At 48.7% G+C, this 18,879-nt stretch overlaps 1 protein-coding gene across 5 annotated transcripts in view; it reads right to left on the minus strand.

Moving 5' to 3' along the window:
• Positions 1-477: 477 nt before the first annotated feature.
• The window catches only part of LOC144604762 (semaphorin-3E-like), a 54,709-nt gene continuing 36,307 nt past the window's right edge, over positions 478-18,879 (minus strand). For 2 of the 5 annotated variants that reach the window (XM_078419401.1, XM_078419403.1), the window contains 8 exons: positions 18,042-18,186; positions 16,820-17,051; positions 15,921-16,012; positions 15,303-15,344; positions 13,636-13,802; positions 10,988-11,052; positions 7,436-7,575; positions 1,095-6,327 (listed from right to left, as the gene is read on the minus strand). In XM_078419401.1, coding sequence (XP_078275527.1) covers positions 5,869-6,327; positions 7,436-7,575; positions 10,988-11,052; positions 13,636-13,802; positions 15,303-15,344; positions 15,921-16,012; positions 16,820-17,051; positions 18,042-18,186 — 1,342 coding nt within the window. In that variant the 3' untranslated portion in view covers positions 1,095-5,868. Of the gene's footprint in view, positions 670-1,094; positions 6,366-7,435; positions 7,576-10,987; positions 11,053-13,635; positions 13,803-15,302; positions 15,345-15,920; positions 16,013-16,819; positions 17,052-18,041; positions 18,187-18,879 lie in introns of those variants that run through there. The other 3 variants (XM_078419405.1, XM_078419404.1, XM_078419406.1) reach the window with 3 other exon arrangements.

The following is an 18,879-nucleotide window of genomic DNA, read 5'->3' on the forward strand; positions in this document are numbered from 1 at the left end:
TGCGGCCAGGCCACGCAGGGCGATGAAGGGCCTGCGAGCGGGTCGATCAAACCTCGCGCTTCGGGGCGGTCGAAGCTGCTTTGGCTGGAGCTCCCGAAAGCCGGTCGCCAGCCAGGGACCTGCGAACTCCAGATGTTGCGGTCTGCAGGGCCCACGGCCGAAGCCTCCGAGATGGTAAATCCAGGCCCTGCGACCGGAGTCTTCAAGGTCGATCCCAGCTGGAGGCCGCCGACTCCACGATGTTAGGCCGTAGCACAAACGGAGACACAACACGGTAAAGGTCGCATCTCCGTTGAGGAGGAGATTAGAAATAAAGGTTTCCCCCACCCCCCCCCACCACCCCCCACATATACAGAGTTAAAAATAAATCAAAAGAAACATTTAAACGATAACAAAGACAAAAACAAAAAAAAGACAGAGAGACTGCCGGTGAGCCTCAGCTGCAGAACGCAGCCACGCCCCCTCATCGAATGCCCCATGAAAGCCCAATACCCCATAATGATCGGTTTTCCCAAATCAGTTAAACAATAAAAAAAACTCCAGTCAATTCACTGAACAGAATTTCCTTTGTAATGCTGTTGATGTTTCCTCATTGTCCTGTTATCACAGCCTCCGCAATAGAATCCAACAACGTCCCCCTTACCGATGTCAAACCACAGCCTGTAGCTCCTTGCGTTCATGTGAAAGGCATGGACAGAGTGGATGTGGAAAATTTAAAAATTAGAGTTAGTGTGGCCATTCTCCAGAAAATGTCTCGTCCCTGCCTTGGCGACAATATATTTAGGTTTTGGCATTTATGATGAAGAATCGAGAAACGTGGACAATATTTTGGCAGCATGATAACCGGGTAAACGCGAGCACAAAGATCATTCTGTTTGCTTTCCAACTAAAGAGGAAGACTGAGCTACAACTGTTCGGCTTCACACATGGAACCAGTCGCTGGTTGTGTAAATTAATCTCCACACCCATTCACTCCACTCACATAATAGAATTATTTCTGTTGACTATGTCCAAGACAGCAGGTGTTGGCAATTATAACCTTCCAGGGTAACATGATCTGGCAAGGTCATTGAAGCTGTGATTACTGCCAAATAATGAGACATATGAAATTTCTCTTACACTTTATAAAGTTAATCTCCGGAACAATTGAATTTAACATTGTGCCCGAGATATTGCTTACATGGATAATCCGTCTTGCAAGGGGGATGGAGAGGGGATGGGCAGGGCAACGAGGAAAAGACCAGCAAACCGACACATCTCATTGACCCAGAGGTGAACTCAAGATGGCCTTCCCACAAGATAGGCACAAAACGCTGGAGTAACTCAACGGGTCAGGCAGCATCTGTGGAGAACATGGATAGGTGACGTTTCACAGAGTGCTGGAGTAACTCAGCGGGTCAGGCAGCATCTGTGGAGTAAAGGAATAGGTGACGTTTCGGGTCGAGACCCTTCTTCAGTCCAGGTGTTCCCATAAGTATAGATTCAGTGGAACATGCCCATTACCCGTGTTTGGCCCATTACCCGTGTTTGGCCCATATCCAAATATCTTTAAAATATTATTGCACCTGCCTCAACCACTTCCTCTAGTTTAGTTTAGTTTAGTTTAGAGATACAGCGTGGAAAAGGCCCATTGGCCCACCGAGTCCACACCGACCAGCGATCCCCGCACACTAACACTATCCTATAAACTAAGAATAATTTACAATTTTTTCCAAAGCCAATTAACCTACAAACCTGCACATCTTTGGAGTGTGGGAGGAAACTAGAGATCCCGGAGAAAACCCACGCAGGTCACGGGGAGAACGTTCAAACTCCGTACAGACAGCACCTGTAGTTAGGATGGAACCCGGGTCTCTGGTGCTGTGAGGCAGCAGCTCTACCCGCTGCGCCACTGCGCCACCGTCCTCGGGCCACTTGTTCCTTACAACCACCACCCTCTGTGCGAAAAGTTGCCCCTCAGGTTCCTTTTAAATCTTTCCTCTCTCATTTCAAGCTTATGTACTCTAGTTTTAGACTCTGCTACCCTGGCCTTATTATTTTATGCACCTCTATGAAGTAACAGCTTAGTTTCCTACACTCCAGGTAAAGACCCACCAATCCAATCCCTAAGTAAGTTTTGCTCGTGAATAAATGTCACAGCTTAATTTCCCGAAATGTCATTCTAAATTATTGATCTATATTTATTGGTGATTATTTATGTAGTCAATTGTAGCTTTGGGATACAGAAGTTTGAAGAATATATGAACTTAATTCCAAAAAAGATTAGTCTTCAATCCCATTGCATTGTTTCAGGAACGAAGAGAAGCCACAGACTTAATGTTTAAGATCCAGGGTCTGCAACAAAGTTTGCAAAGTACAAAGGTGGAGCAATCTCAAGGTGAAACACTACAGAGGAAACATTTAATTTGGTGCAATCTATTTTTGTTCAGATTCAGGAGGAAAGATGTAAAATCCCATCACATTCAGTTCACGGATGGTTCAAAATCACTTTAATGCAGAGTAAAGATCCTTCTTTATTACTCTTCACATCTACAGGTTAAGTTTACAATGTGATTTTATTTTCTTCATTGTGAATCCTTGACACACATACTCAGTCATCTGCTGTTAACAGACAACTAACAGTATTTACATTACAAAAGCCTCTTATGCAATGAACCATGTGTGGGCTGTGGATGTCCTGATCGACCAGTAGATGTGGTGCACACCTCTACAGGAGCATCAGATGCAGGGGTAGGAGGCATCTCGCCAGGCTCTGGAGCCAGTCCCATCACTCAGTGTGACCTCGTACTTAATCACTGACCCTTGAGTCTAACCCTGGTCCTGTAGACAGGATTAATCACACGTGGAAAAGCACAATGGATTCAAAGAGATAGACACAAAATGCTGGAGTAACTCAGGGGGACAGGCAGCATCTCTGGAGAGAAGGAATGGGTGACGTTTCGGGCCGAGACTAGTCTGAAGAAGGGTCTCGACCCGAAACATCACCTACTTCAGCATTTTGTGTCTATCTTCAGTGTAAATCAGCATCTGCAATTCCTTCCTCACATGGAATCAAAGGGATTGGTTTTAAAGAGGGGGAGATCCTACTTGGCCAAAGTGATTGACTTTATCAAAGTGTGCTGATGATGTAGGCTTGGGCTTGGTACTCGAGGGGTTAGGTCAGCATTAGGACCAGGGTGAAGGTTAGATGCTGATGATGTGGAGATCAGTAAGGTAACCTCAAACCGTGCCTCAATCTGGGCCTTGAAATTATTCTCTGATTCCTACTCCACAGCGCTCGAGGTAGAACGTTCCAAAGAGGGTTAACCTTTGGAGAAACGGAATGCACACTGATCGCTGTCAGAAATAGGTGACGCAGCAAACTCTCATTCCAAATGTTCCTCTGCATTCACTGTTCAATGTCCATCAGCATCTCAAATCCCAGTTAGGTCACCTCTCACCCACCTTACCTACATTAGGTACACATTACCTACATTAGGTACACCTTACCTACATTACCTATATTAGATCACCTCTCATCCACCTCACCTACAATGAAGAGAGATAGACAAGAAATTGCAGGCATGGGAAATCTGAAAAAAAGAACAGATGATGCCAGAAACAGCAGGTCAGGCAGCCTCTGTGGAAAGAAGCCTATATATCTTCCCTCTCTGTAGGGATGTCCATAATATAAGCCCAGCAAAGTGATCGCATTGCTTTAGTAATATCCACAAGATGCCTTGGTTTTTTATGACCTGTTTGGGTTCTCTTATCCTGTCAGATGTTCCACATGTAGGAATCTCCCGGGGATCAGTCTTAGAGCCACTGTTTTCCAGTTACCTGTGAATAACTTGGATGTAGAGAGTTGAAAGGGAGAGATAGATCAGCCACGATTGAATAGCAGAGTGAACTTGATGGGCCGAATGGTCTAATTCTGCTCCCATCACTTATGACCTTATGAGAGTATAATTTATGGATGAACCCACAGAACCCGCTGAAATAAAAGTAATGAGCATTCACCTGGACAAAGAATGTGGGAATAAGAGGCAGCATGGAACATAAACTAAACAAAACTAAACCTGGGGTCCTTACACATGGAAACAGAGGCCACGGAGCTCCAACAAGTACTCAGGAGACCAATGGAGTGTTGAATTTGGTTTCAAGAGAGTTAGAACATAGAGCAGTACAACTCAGGAACAGACCCTAGAACCCGTAATGCCGGTGCCAAACATGATGCCAAGACCAAATCTTATCTACCTGAACTAGACACAGAGTGCTGGAGTAACTCTGCGGGTCAGGCAGCATCTGTGGAGAACATGCTGGACCCTTCAAGTCAGGACCCTTCTTCAGATGTCCACATCACCTACCCATGTTCTCCAGAGATGCCACCTGACCCACTGAGTTACTCCAGCACTGTGTACTTTTTTGTAAACCAGCACCTGCAGTTCCTTGTGTCTACAACTTATCTGCCCAGATGTACTTGCGATATACAAGTAGGAAAGTCTAGCATTACGTGAGTGGACACAAATGAGACCACATCTCGGCCATTGTGTGCATTACCTTATTGGAGGCAGTTCAGGGAAAGTACAGGATGATCCGTTGTAAAATGGAATTATGAGGGAAAGTTGCATAGTTTTGGTTCATTCCCTTTGGAGTTTAGAAGAATGAGAGGTGATCTTTTTGAGTCAAGTAAGATTTCAAGGGGACTTGAGTAAATGCTGGGAGATTCGGCTAATGGAGAGTTGAGGTGGGAGGGGCAGTGTATCAAATAAGGGGCGCCCTTTTAGAATTTATTTACTCAAAGAATTCCAAGACTTTGGAATGTCTTGCTGTGGAGACCAAATCCTTGAAAATATTCAGAACTGGCGGGAAATTGGTTCAACCAAGATCCTACTGTGAAGGAAAGGTCTTGAGAAGCTGAATAGCTCACTCTATGGTCATCTGAATAGCCCACTGTGGTCATCTGAATAGCCCACTCTGGTCATCTGAATAGCCCACTCTTTGGTCATCTGAGGCTCAGCTGGCAATGTGCACTGTTTACCTGTCAGGTGTAACCATGGTGTTAGACGTAAACCTTTGATCTAAATGACATTGATTTGACACACTCATTAGATATAATACACAAACTTTATATATCAATGATATTTGTTGAAGCTTCACTCCTTTGATGATTTGAATCTGGGGAAACCTTCTTTTCTGGTGGAAAAGCAGTGAATGTTTAAAGTTATAATCAAGCCGCAGAATGCAATGGATATAATGATGTTATATACGCAGGGAAATGGTCGATTCTCCAGTTTTCAAAAGGATGTGTGAATGGCTTCACAAAATTATTAAATATCAACAACTATAATGGTTGAAATGTCAGTGAATGGACAGAGATGATGTAAAAGAGAGAGATGTGTCTTATACTCAAAGTTCCTGGATAAGCTGTGCAGAATTCCAGACATCATTGTTTTGAGTTTGGTAAAGGCAGTCAGTGTGTGAGGAGTGTGGACCTCTCTCACACCACCAGTGACACACACCACCAGTGACACACAGACACACACCACCAGTGACACACAGACACACACCACCAGTGACACACACCACCAGTGACACACGCCAACACTCCCCTGCACGGCCACCTTGTGAAAGTGTCATCTCAGGAATACAATTGTCCAAAACCAGAGTCTACAAAGCCTTGTGTAGATGAAACAGAGTCTCCAACACCTTGTGTAGATGAAACAGAGTCTACAAAGCCTTGTGTAGATGAAACAGAGTCTACAACACCTTGTGTAGATGAAACAGAGTCTACAAAGCCTTGTGTAGATGAGACGCATTCCTCAAATCCTCTCTGTCTCCCACCATTGCAAGGTGTGTGTGTTGAATTCTCGGACTGCTGCATCTGCCTCACGAGTCCATGACGTGGCGTGGTGATCGTCGGTGATCTGCCAGGTCTCTGCTCCTCACCTTCCTCTCCTGCACATTGCCGTACTTCCACTTACTTGCTGCCGCCCGGTTTTTCTTTCGCCTCTTTTCCGAGCACCACACTTTCTGGCAGTACTCCTCCACCCGCTGTAAGTGAGTGTAGCCCAGTAGCTGCAGGAACTCTTTGTACCAGAGTCTCCCGCCTTGCTGGGTGCCCTGCTGTAGGACACACGGCCGTCTGCGGGCTTCACCCTCCTCATCGCCCGCGTGAAACAGTCCTTCAATCTGAGCCTCCTGCAGCACATGCAGCCTGATTCTGGCCACCGTCTGTGTGAAGCTGTGTTCTCTGGACTTGCAGAAGTACATTCTACCATCCATTCTGTGCAGGTTGAGAAGCAGCAGCCCCAGGTCTGTTTTAATCACCCGGTCATCTGTTTTGACCTGAGAGAATATCAATGTGAATGCTTCTCTGACCCACCCTACAAGATCCAGGAGAAATTAAACGCAGTCTAAACCATTCAGCGAAAGGGCAGGGTGAAGTGTGAAAGTTCAGAAACTGCAGGAAACTAACAGCATGATTCTTTTCCCAGTGTGGGACAAATAAAGGAATATATTATTATTTAGGAATGCAGAAAGGTTAAACAAAAGACATCAGTGTCAAAAATGAGTTAAACTGCCGACAATGTAAAACGTATGAACAAGAACTGCAATAAAATGTTGTACTGCTGGGATTACAGAATCACATTTACACACCGACCAGGTCTGGGAACTAAATGTTGCAGATTATTTGGAAAAATAAGATTGGTAAATATGGAGAAGATGGATTGGCAGAAGAGAAAGTAGAGGCAGCAGCAACAGTCATTAAACTGGAAAGGATGCAGAGATTTGGAGGGTGTTGCCAGGACTCAAGAGCCTGAGCTGCAGGGAGAGGATGGGGCAGGCTGGAACTCTATTCTTTGGAGCACAGGAGGATGAGTGGTGATCTTATAGAGGGGTATAAAATCATGAGAGGAATAAATCTGGTGGATGCTCAGAGTTTTTTCCCAGAGTAGGGGAATCGAGGACCAGAGGACATAAGTTAAAGGCGCGAGGGGAAAGATTTAATAGGAATTTTTTCACAGGGAGGTTGTTGGATGTATGGAACGAGCTGCCGGAGGAGGTATTTGTGGCACGTCCTCGAACAACATTTAAAAGACACTTAGACAGGTACATGGATAGAACAGGTTTAGCGGGACATGGGCCAAACGCAGGGAGGGGACTGGATGGGAAATGATTGGCTCAAGGAGCAGAGCGAGGATAAAGCCTTGGACCAAGTGATGAGGAGCGGGGGGGGGGGGAGGGGGGAGGGGGGGAGGGGGGATGGAGGGGGGGAGGGAGGGGGAGGGGGGGAGGGAGGGGGGGGGAGGGGGAGGGGGGGGAGGGGGAGGGGGGGGAGGGAGGAGGGTCCATTATTCATCACAAACATGCAACACTCCCCGTCTACATTGCAATCTGACTTGTGGGTGTACAGTTGACATCGACGCTGGTCACAGTTCATTGAGTCACTCACCTCTTCCTCCCTCGCATTGGACGATCCCTCCACAAACCAGAGCACCTGGGCTTGAGGTGATCGAGGAGAGCACTCCAGCAATGTACTGTTCCCCTCAATCCCATACAAAACTCTTTCTTCTGGTTTCGGTAAGGCCTCATCTGACCACAAAAGGAAAGCAAAGCAACAGGTGATGTAAACGTGGTAACTGTGGAAGTAGTAATATGTTCCATCATTCCAGGAGAGCTGCCTCATTCAGCACCAACTGTGCCCACACGTTCACTATTGCACATTTAAACACAGCATTACCATCAGTTCCACCACTCTGAATTGGGAAGCGTACACAATCGTGAGAGGAATAGATCGGGTAAACGCACAGAGTCATGGAGGGAATTGAGAACCAGGGGACATAGGTTTAGGGTGAAGGGGAAAAGATTTTATAGGAATCTGAGGGGTAACATTTACACGCAAAGGGTGGAGGGTGTATGGAATGAGCTGCCGGAGGAGGTAGTTGAGGCAACATTTAAGAAACAGTTAGACAGGTACATGGAAACGACAGGTTAAGAGGGATGTGGTCCAAATGCAGGCAGGTGGGACTGGTGTAGATGGGGTATGTTGGTCGGTGTGGGCAGGTGGGACTGGTGTAGATGGGGTATGTTGGCCGGTGTGGGCAGGTGGGACTAGTGTAGATGGGGCATGTTGGTCGGTGTGGGCAGGTGGGACTAGTGTAGATGGGGCATGTTGGTCGGTGTGGGCAGGTGGGACTAGTGTAGATGGGGCATGTTGGCTGGTGTGGGCGGGTGGGACTAGTGTAGATGGGGCATGTTGGCCGGTGTGGGCAGGTGGGACTAGTGTAGATGGGGCATGTTGGTCGGTGTGGGCGGGTGGGACTAGTGTAGATGGGGCATGTTGGTCGGTGTGGGCAGGTGGGACTAGTGTAGATGGGGCATGTTGGCTGGTGTGGGCAGGTGGGCCAAAGGGCCTGTTTTCACACTGTATCACTTTATGACTCATTACACCCAATACATTATTCAAAGAAAGACACGTGTGTTTCTCCTGTGCCCTTCACTAATTCAGGACCTGTGGAGATGACCAAGTGTGTCGTACATATAGTACAGCAACATGGACTTCAGCAAGACCATTGTGGTATGGACAGGATGTTTAGAGTGAATGGAGGATGGTTAAAGCCGGGAACTGTTTAACCTACAAATTATAAGGCAATTAACCTGCAAACGTGCACCACTTTGGAATGTGGGAGAAAACTGGAACACCCGGAGAAAACCCACGCAGGTCATAGGGGGAACGTACAGACAGCTCGCCGTCTAAAAACAGCACCGAAGGGGCGCTGGCTAGCGAGGCTGGAGGGGGATCCATCCCTGGGGATGTGCACACATTCTCGGTGTCCGAGCATGAGGTGAGGTGAGGTGGGCTCTGACGCGTGTGAACACGAGGAAAGCTGGACGTCCAGATGGTATATCTGGGCAAGTACTAAAGTCTTGTGCTACTCAGCTTGCTCCAGTGCTCACCACAATATTCAACCTCTCCTTGGTAAAGTCCGTGGTCCCTGCATGCTTCAAAAGATCCATCATTGTACCGGTGCCAAAGAATGCCTCTCCAGCGTGTTTAAATGACTACCGACCAGTGGCCCTCACCTCGGTTGTCATGAAATGCTTTGAGAGGCTAGTCAAGAAGCACATCTGCGCCCTCCTTCCTCGCAACATGGACCCACTACAGTTCGCATACTGTCCGAACAGGTCCACGGATGATGCGGTCTCCCAGGTTCTACACACCGCTCTCTCTCATCTGGACAGCCAGGGGAGCTATGTGAGGATGCTGTTCATTGACTTTAGTTCAGCATTCAACACAATAGTCCCCAGCAGACTGGTTGAGAAGCTGCTGGAACTGGGGCTTAGCACCCCTCTGTGTGCCTGGGTCCTGGACTTTCTCACTGCCAGGCCCCAAGTGGTCAGGATGGGGGAACACACATCTAGCTCCCTCACCCTGAACATAGGATCCCCCCAGGGCTGCGTCCTTAGCCCCCTACTGTACTCCCTGTACACACATGACTGTGGGGCCAGGTTCAGCTCAAACTCCATCATCAAGTTTGCTGATGACACTGTGGTGGTGGGCCGGATCTCCAACAACGATGAGAAGGCCTACCGGGAGGAGGTGGCTGATCTGGCACTCTGGTGTCAGGACAATAGCCTCCTCTTGAATGTCACTAAAACAAAGGAGCTGATTGTGGACTTCAGAAGGGCTAAACATCCAAGGACGTACACGCCACTGGAGATAGATGGGTCTACTGTGGATAGGGTGAGCAGTTTTAAATACTTGGGAGTCCGCATCACAGAGGATCTGACGTGGGCAACGCACATTGCCGCACTGGTGGATAAGGCTAAGCAGCGCCTTTACCACCTTAGACAATTGAGGAAATTCAGAGTGTCTCTGAGGATCCTTCATTGCTTCTACTCTGGGGCTGTAGAGAGCATCCTGTCCGGCAACATTACAGTCTGGTTTGGGAACAGCTCTGCCCAGGACAGGATGGCCCTGCAGAGAGTAGTGCGTTCGGCAGAACGCACCATCGGAACTACACTCATCCCCCTGCAGGACCTATACATCAGGAGGTGCAGATCCAGAGCAAGCAAGATCATGAGGGACCCCTACCACCCCAGTAACGGACTGTTCCAGATGCTACGATCAGGCAAACGCCTCCGCTGTCACGCTGCGAAAACGGAGAGGATGAGACGGAGTTTCTTCCCACAGGTCATCAGGACTGTCAACTTTTATAACCCCAGAGACTAAATTTTTGTCGACACTAATAGTAACTTATTAACTTTATTTATATGCTGTAACTGTAATTCTTTTTTGTGCACAACCCGCAGGCATTGCCACTTTCATTTCACTGCACATCGTGTATGTGTATGTGACAAATAAATTTGACTTGACTTGACTTGACAGCACCCGTAGTCAGAATCAAACCCAGATTTGTAAGTTAATTGGCTTCTGTAAAGATTGTAAATTGTCCCTAGTGTGTGTAGGATAGTGTTAGTGTGCAGGGATCGCTGGTCGGTGCGGACTTGGTGGGCCGAAGGGCCTGTTTCTGCACTGTATCTCTAAACTCTAAAATCTAAAGATGTGTAGAACTTTGTAGTCGATGACACTGGGATAATTTCAGGAGAAAGAGATTTCCTGGAAGTGAGATGATCCAAGGAGGAAGGGGAAGGTTATTGGAGGGACAGAGGTTTATGAAAGGATGAAACTTTCTCAACCAACATCTGGTCACGTACCGAGAGGCAGCACTGAGGAGGTGGCAATCTCAGTGTCAAACACTTTACTGTGTTGGAAGATCTGAAAACTAACACAATGAATATGAATGATATTTTACTATCACTATGTTTGCATATCTGTACTGCTGCTGCAAGTAAGAATTTAATTGTTCCATTTCGGGACACATGACAATAAAACATTCTTGACACATTTTCAATTATCGTCCAACTCCCCAGCATCAACTGAAATACGTCACGTACTGTCTCACCACCAGCATGATGTGACCTGACTGTGGTGGTGACGTACCGTTTGGAAGGTCCAGGCATTGCCGAGCCACGTCTCCATGTTGGATATCCTGCCGACGGAACCGCCTGAGGGGAGGAGACGGACAAGGAGCATCACCCTCCGATGAAGTCTACTCTACACCTCCTCCCAACACAGCCTTCAATATCAGACATCAATAGTCTCTGACAACACGTGTGGACATCACCTCCTGCAGTACATGTGGCACAGCATCACTCTCCCATCATGGAGAGCCATCGGATTATGCAGCCCAGGAACAGGGCGTTCTTGAGTTCAATAGAACCCTTAAAGAGTGAGAGAGTCTTACAGCGTGGAAACAGGCCCTTCATAGGGTGATACTGTGTGGAAACAGGCCCTTCACAGAGTGATACCATGTGGAAACAGGCCCTTCATAGGGTGATACTGTGTGGAAACAGGCCCTTCACAGAGTGATACCATGTGGAAACAGGCCCTTCATAGGGTGATACCATGTGGAAACAGGCCCTTCACCCCAACTTGCCCACACCAGCCAACATGCCCCATCTACACCAGTCCCACCTGCCCACGTTTGGCCCATTTCCCTCCAAACCTGTCCTATCCATGTACCTCTCCAAGCGTCTCTCCTGCCTCAACTACCTCCTCTGGCTGTCTGGCGATAGTTTAAGGATCATCGATCATAGAACAGGTACTTAGATGGTGATGAAGTTGGCTGGGGCAGCCGACTCTTTCTGTGCAGTGAGATGGGGTGGTCAAGGCTGGTGGGGGGGGGGGGGGGGGGGTCAGTGCATCAGTAGTGGTGGGGTTAGAGGATCATGGTCAGAGGTGGTGGAGGGGGTTTCAGAGGTGAAGGGGTTAAGAGGTGGGAGGGTTCAGAGGCCAGTGGTGGGGGTCAGAACTGGGGGATCAGAGGTGATGAAGGGGGTCAAAGAGGTGGGGGGGTCAGAGGTCAGATGTGGGGGGTCAGAGGTGGTGGCACCAGCCCTTCAATGCCACAGGGCGGTTCATTGGGTTGCTCTGTGCACCCTGGAGCTGTCAGGTGAATACCAGGCAGTGACTGCACAGATGGTCCCCATCTTCTGACCACGCTTTAGTTTGGGCGGGGAAATGGTTAAATGTGTGAATCTGAACAAATCGTGCCGATCTGGTCAGGGAGGGATTGAGGCCCAACGCTGCCACCTGCAGGGGACCGGCAGCTCTGCACATCCCGAAATACTTCAGAACCAAAGGAGGCGCCTCACTGAACGATTAAATATTCCACAGACGACAAGGTTTGTCCACACCTGTGTATACACACCTGTGTATACCTGGGCAACGTCACAGAGTTGTACAGCATAGAAACAGGCCCTTCGGCCCACCGTGTCCATGCTAACTATCATACCCACCTATGCGAATCCCACTTGCCTGTTAGTTCCACAACCCTGGTCCTTGCTCATTCACAAACCTGCCCAGGTGATTCTAACACCTTGTGACAGCTACTGCCTCCTCTGGCAGCTCATTCCAGATACTGTGTTTGAATATTTACCCCTCAGATCCCCTTTAAATCCCTCCCTCTCATCTTAAACCCAGGCCCTCTAGTTTTAGACACCTCTACCATGGGACACAGGTTCTGTCTACACAATCTATGTCCGACAGGTGTATATATTATCATATCACCTCTCTTGCATCTTGCATCCTCTCTCTTCCCGTCCCTCCCCCACCCTAGTCATTGTACTAGGTCCATGGTCTGTAGAACTCATTGTCACCATCCCCACAGCCAACATCCTTGATCATCGTTACTTTTTTGTATATATTTCATTATCTCTCTAGATCACCATTAATATCTCTCGTTTCCCTTTTCCCTGACGCTCTGTCTGAAGAAAGGTCTTGACCCGAAACGTCCCCTATTCCTTCTCTCCACAGATGCTGCCTGACCCGCTGAGTTACTCCAGCACTCTGTGAAACATCACCTATCCATGTTCTCCACAGATGCTGCCTGACCCGCTGAGTTACTCCAGCATTTTGCTTCTATCTTTGAGCAGCAGAGCTGATGAAGATGAAGATAGACACGGTTGTGATGTTTCTCCACAAATCTCTCCCTGATCGTGGCCCCAGATAAGGTCATAAGGTGTTAAGTGATGGGAGCAGAATTAGGCCATTCGGCCCATCAAGTCTACTCCGCCATTCAATCATGGCTGACCTATCTCTTCTTCCCAACCCCATTCTCCTGCCTTCTCCCCATAACCCCTGACACACGTACTAATCAGGTATCGCAGCACAGCAGCTGCGTACTACATTGTGTTCCTCACGTACACTACACGCTACACTGTGGTCACGTACACTACATGCTACACTGTGGTCACGTACACTACACGCTACACTGTGGTCACGTACACTACACGCTACACTACGGTCACGTACACTACACGCTACACTGTGGTCATGTACACTACATGCTACACTACGGTCACGTACACTACACGCTACACTGTGGTCACGTACACTACACGCTACACTACGGTCACGTACACTACATGCTACACTGTGGTCACGTACACTACACGCTACACTGTGGTCACGTACACTACACGCTACACTGTGGTCACGTATACTACACGCTACACTATGGTCACGTACACTACACGCTACACTGCGGTCAGCAGACGGTCAGCACTGTGGGGTGCAGAGGTGATTACCGTTTGGTGATACCTGTGGCCGCCAGGTACCTGGTGCAGGTGTCTCCATCCCAAGCACAGTAGGGGTCTCTGGCGAGGCAGCAGTCCGTGCAAGCTGAACCATACAGGTCACACTGATGAATCTTCACCTGAGCCACAGCTGAATGCGATGCAATGTACAAGTTTTGCTAAATTAAAATGAGAAACAATTTCCCATCAGCCTTGATTCATTTCTTTAATCAACTAGATCTGCAGATTGTGGGTTGGATTGTTTGAAACTGTGCAGAACACAAACACTGATTAGAAAATAATTGAAATAAAAGACTCTGTATTGGGTAGATTCAGCAATCTCACAGCCTGGTGAAACCGGAGCGACTTTCACCAAGAGAAGCAGCGCAGAGTCTCAGAGAGAGAAGACCCAGCAGGGGATCAATACCTGCCCTAAAGGATGTGGAATGGCTGGCGAACCTGTGGCCTGGTCTTCCGTGATCTCCAAACACCTGCACTCTTCCCTGACACCTGCACTCCTCACCATCACCTGCCCCACACACCTGCCCCACACACCTGCCCCACACACCTGCCCCACACACCTGCCCCACACACCTGCCCTACACACCTGCCCTACACACCTGCCCTACACACCTGCCCTTCACACCTGGACATGACCATGTGTCCTGGTCTTCCGTGAGCTCCACACTCCTCACTGACACCTGCCCTCTCACCTGCCACCAACACCTGCACTCTGCCTCTCACACCTGCCCTGACACCTGGACATAACCCTGGGTCCTGGTCCTTACGTGAGCGCCATGCTCCTCGCTGACACCTGCACTCTGCCCCGACACCTGGTGCTGACATCTGTTCTATGCACTTGACCAGGTGTCCTTGGCTTCAGTGAGCTCCACACACTTCTACACACCTGTACTTCGCACTGTCACCTGCCCTGTCACCTGGCCTGTCACCTGCCCTGTCACCTGCCCTGTCACCTGCCCTGTCACCTGCACTCTTCCCTCACACCTGCCCTCACACCTGCACATGACCCCGAGTCCTTGTCTTCAGTGAGCTCCACACTTCCACACACCTGCACTACACACTAACACCTGCCCTGTCAACTGTGTTGTGGTCGTCATGTAAGCTCCACGCTCCTCACTGACACCTGGCCCTCACACCTGCCCTCTGCAAGATGAGGTGTGAAAGACGGGCTTTGCCAGGAAAGCCTCCTTAGACCATCAGGGTACCTCAGGCAGCAGCTGAGTGGACAATGCCTCAGGCCCATCAATACACAGCAGATAAATACCTCCGCGCGGTGCCAACTCCATCAGTGGCTGCTACTTTGTACTCATTGTGTTGTCTACCGGCCTGTGACGTTGCTGTGAGCAGGACTTTCATTGTACCTTGCTGTACTCCTGCATCTGACAACAACCTCGACCCAAACTATTGCTCAGTATAATTGCATTTTGTTCTTCACTTTCCCTACAATCACGTAATCTTGTAGAAATAATGGACTGCAGGTGCTGGTAAATACACAAAAGGACACTGGAATGCTGGAGTAACTCAGCGGGTCAGGCAGCATCTGAGGAGAACATGGTTTGGTGATCCTTTGGGTCGAGATCGATAGCGGGGGAGGGGCGGGGGGAGAGGGGGAGAGAAGAAAGCTGGAAAAGGGGCATTATCCAATCATGTAATCTTACCCGTTTAACAGAAATCTCCATACTGATGATTGCAGTTGGCACCTGAAATTGAAACAGATATCCTAGTTACTACAGAGCCAAAGATAGATACAAAATGCTGGAGTAAATCAGTCGGACAGGCAGCATCTCTGGAGAAAATGAATAGGTTACATTTCGTGTTGAGAATCTAGTTTCTACAGAGACCTCCTTTCTACATCTGCATGAGGTCTTCAGCTCTGGGCGGCACAGTGGTGCAGCGGGTAGAGCTGCTGCCTCACAGCGCCAGAGACCCGGGTTCCATCCTGACTACAGGTGCTGTCTGTACGGAGTTTGCATGTTCTCCCCGATGTGTTGGTTTCCTCCAAAGATGTACAAGTTTCTAGGTTAATTGGCTTGGTAATAGATGTAAATTGTCCCTAGTGTGTGTAGGATTATGTTGGAGTGCGTGGATCACTGGTTCGCGTGGACTCAGTGGGCCGAAGGGCCTGTTTCCACGCTGCATCTCTAAAAAAGGAATAGGTGACGTTTCGGGCCGAGACCCTAGTTACTACAGAGTCTTCCCTCCCAGTGTTCAGGTACCAGGTGTGCACCAGGTGTTCAGGTACCAGGTGTGAATGTCCAAGCTGCATTTACTCTCACCTTGAACACATGGAGCTCTTCTAACAGCACCTCCTCCATTGTTCCAGCTTCCTGGTTGTAAATGACAATAATCTTCAGCACCAAGCCTGCATCTGGAGAGAGTAAAAGCTTCAATTATACTGCGTGACACCGACTGCATCGTACAGTGGGCATGTGCACAGATACGATTAGGATAAGTGGAGCCCATCAAAGTGCCACTTCATGGCTGCTCCAAGTGCTGTCCCAAGTCGAGAATTAACCTGAAAATGAATTGACAATATATTTAGTGACTAGGAGAAAGATATTGCCTCTTTTGGGAGCAGCAGTCAGACTTGTTATCATTAAAAGACTTCTGCTTTATGGTTATGTAAACATGGACTGGTGCTTACTTCACATAATCACGGTAGCACTCTCTGCAGTTTACCTGTGTCAATAGATGACACTATCTCCCAGCTCACCTGTGCCAATACACAGGACACATCTCCAGGTTCACCTGCATCAATAGATGAATAGAAGGTGTGGACAGAGTGGATGTGGAGAGGATGTTTCCACTTGTGGGAGAGTCTAGGACCAGAGGTCACAGTCTCAGAATAAAAGGACATACCTTTTGAAAGGAGATGGGGAGGATTTTTTTTAGCCAGAGGGTGTTAAATCTGTGGAATTCATTGCCACAGACGGCAGTGGAGGCCACAAGTCAGTGGGTATTTTAAAAAAAGGAGACAGATAGATTCTTGATTAGTATGGGTGTCAGGGGTTATGGGGATAAGGCAGGAAAATGGGGTTGAGAGGGAGAGATAGACCAGCCATGATAGAGTTGACTTGATGGGCTGAATGGCCTAATTCTGCTCCTGTCACTTATGAACTTATGGCACCAACTCCCAGCTCACCTGTGCAAATCGAAACACCATCTCCCAGCTCACCTGTGCCGATGAACATGACATCATATTGACCATCCTCAGCATCCACCCGGTCGACGACCAGTTGCCTGAGGTGGTGCTGCCCGTCGGTTCTCATCAGCACGGGCTTGTGGTGCAGGGGGTGGACGGGCTGGTACATCAGGGGGTGACTGTGTATGAAACGCAGGACCTGGTCTGGGTAGTCCTTGGTGCTGCGATATCCACCTCCAGGTGGGGCGCTGATCTGGCTGGCACACTGTGGACAACAGCATGGTTTGTTCAAAGCCGGAGTCATCGTCTCATTTGTACATCGCCACAACATTCCACCACTCTTGCACAACGATGCCTGTGGAGGTGGTGCAGTGGGTAGAGCTGCTGTCTCACAGCGCCAGAGACCCCGAAGGGTCCTTGACCAGAAACATTTACTCTGTTTCTCTTCCCGCTGATAATCCCAGAATTTTTTGTTTTTCAACCAAATTTGTGACGTGTTTGCCTTTAGACGCGCCCACACGTTGATGCTGTGCGTGCACGTCCTGGGCATGATTCTATTGGGTTTGGGTCCCTGCGGCCAAACTCAAGGTCACTGCCCACAGGGGAGCCGGCCCCCCAAGGCTCAATGGAAGAGGGTGGACAGCGGCCTACAGGGGGAGCCACCGAGCGCCCCTGCTCGTCCCTGAAGACCAGAGAGTGAGAGGATGGAGCCAACGATGATGGGCGTGATGGGTAATGATGGGCATGATGACGTGACGGGCGTGATGGAGTGACGGGCGATGATGGCGTGATGGCGTAACAGGCGTGATGGCGATGATGACGTGACGGGTGATGATGACGTGACGGGCGATGATGGGCGAGGAGTGAGAGGAGAAGGGTCCGGGGTTTGTCCACCGTGTCCTCAGGGTTGGCTGCAGGAGGCACCACCCCACGGGGAACAAAGGTGGCCTGGCGAGGAGAGGAGAGGTCCTTGGAAGGAGACGGCTGGAGGCCCTGCAGCAGCCTGGGACTCGCCTGCAACTGGCACCGCTCATAAGAACTGTAGCGTGGACCTTGACCATGGCGCATCTTGCATGCGGGCTGAGTATTTCTGTATTGTCTGTATTCAAGGGTCTGGCAATACTGTACTGGACTGTTTGTCAGGAAAGGTATTTCACAGTGTGTTAGCGGTTAGCACGTGTGACAACAGAAACACCACTGAACTATGACACGTTGAAAGCCCAATGACATGGTTCATTTTACTGCTACTACTCACGGTGCCTGGTCGTGGATATGGCACCTTGCCCTCATAGGCTCCCCAGTGATACTCCGGCCCTGGCTTGTGAGCAAAGGGCCCATGAAAGGCTTCACGGATGGCAGCCATGTGGTAAACACACACCGCATAGCCCTGGAACACATTGCTGCAACACACACCCACAACACCATCAGCAAAGCACGCAGATTACAGCCATTCACAAACTGAATAAATACTTGATTTTAATGCTTGTCCGAGGGAATCTCGTGCTACATCTGTACTCTGTCTTTGCCTTTTACTTAGATAGGCACGGACAGAGAATCAAAAAGCTCATTGATCCCTGGTGAGTCTATCTGACGTTGGTTTATTGAAGGTATTAACGGTTCAACTCCAGGAAACACTCTGAGAGAACCCAAAGTGGTTCAAAGATTCACAATACCTACAGCATTTTATATTCTCATGATACCATGGTTACTTGTGGATCTGAAATAGTCATCATTGATCAATGTCTCTGTGACCTTTCATCTTTGTCTTTCCCAGAGTTATCTTTAACTGTATGTTTCCTGTTATTTTGAACACCTCTCTCCCATCTAAAAGATGGGCAAAAGATCAATTTCCTGGGTATTTTATTACTCTCAGCCCGGTTTACTATCTCCAATGTTATTCTATGTAAGCTAGCTGTTGCAGAGCTAAACACATTGACACATCTCATTACCTTCCTAGCACCTTGTGTTGGTCATTTTCCCATCCTGTTCCCCAATATGAATGTAGAAACATGGAAACATAGAAACAGAAAATAGGTGCAGGAGTAGGCCATTCGGTCCTTCGAGACAGCACCACCATTCACTATGATCATGGC

The sequence above is a fragment of the Rhinoraja longicauda genome, chromosome 23 (assembly GCF_053455715.1).
Source record: "Rhinoraja longicauda isolate Sanriku21f chromosome 23, sRhiLon1.1, whole genome shotgun sequence".
Classification (NCBI taxonomy): Eukaryota; Metazoa; Chordata; class Chondrichthyes; order Rajiformes; family Arhynchobatidae; genus Rhinoraja; species Rhinoraja longicauda.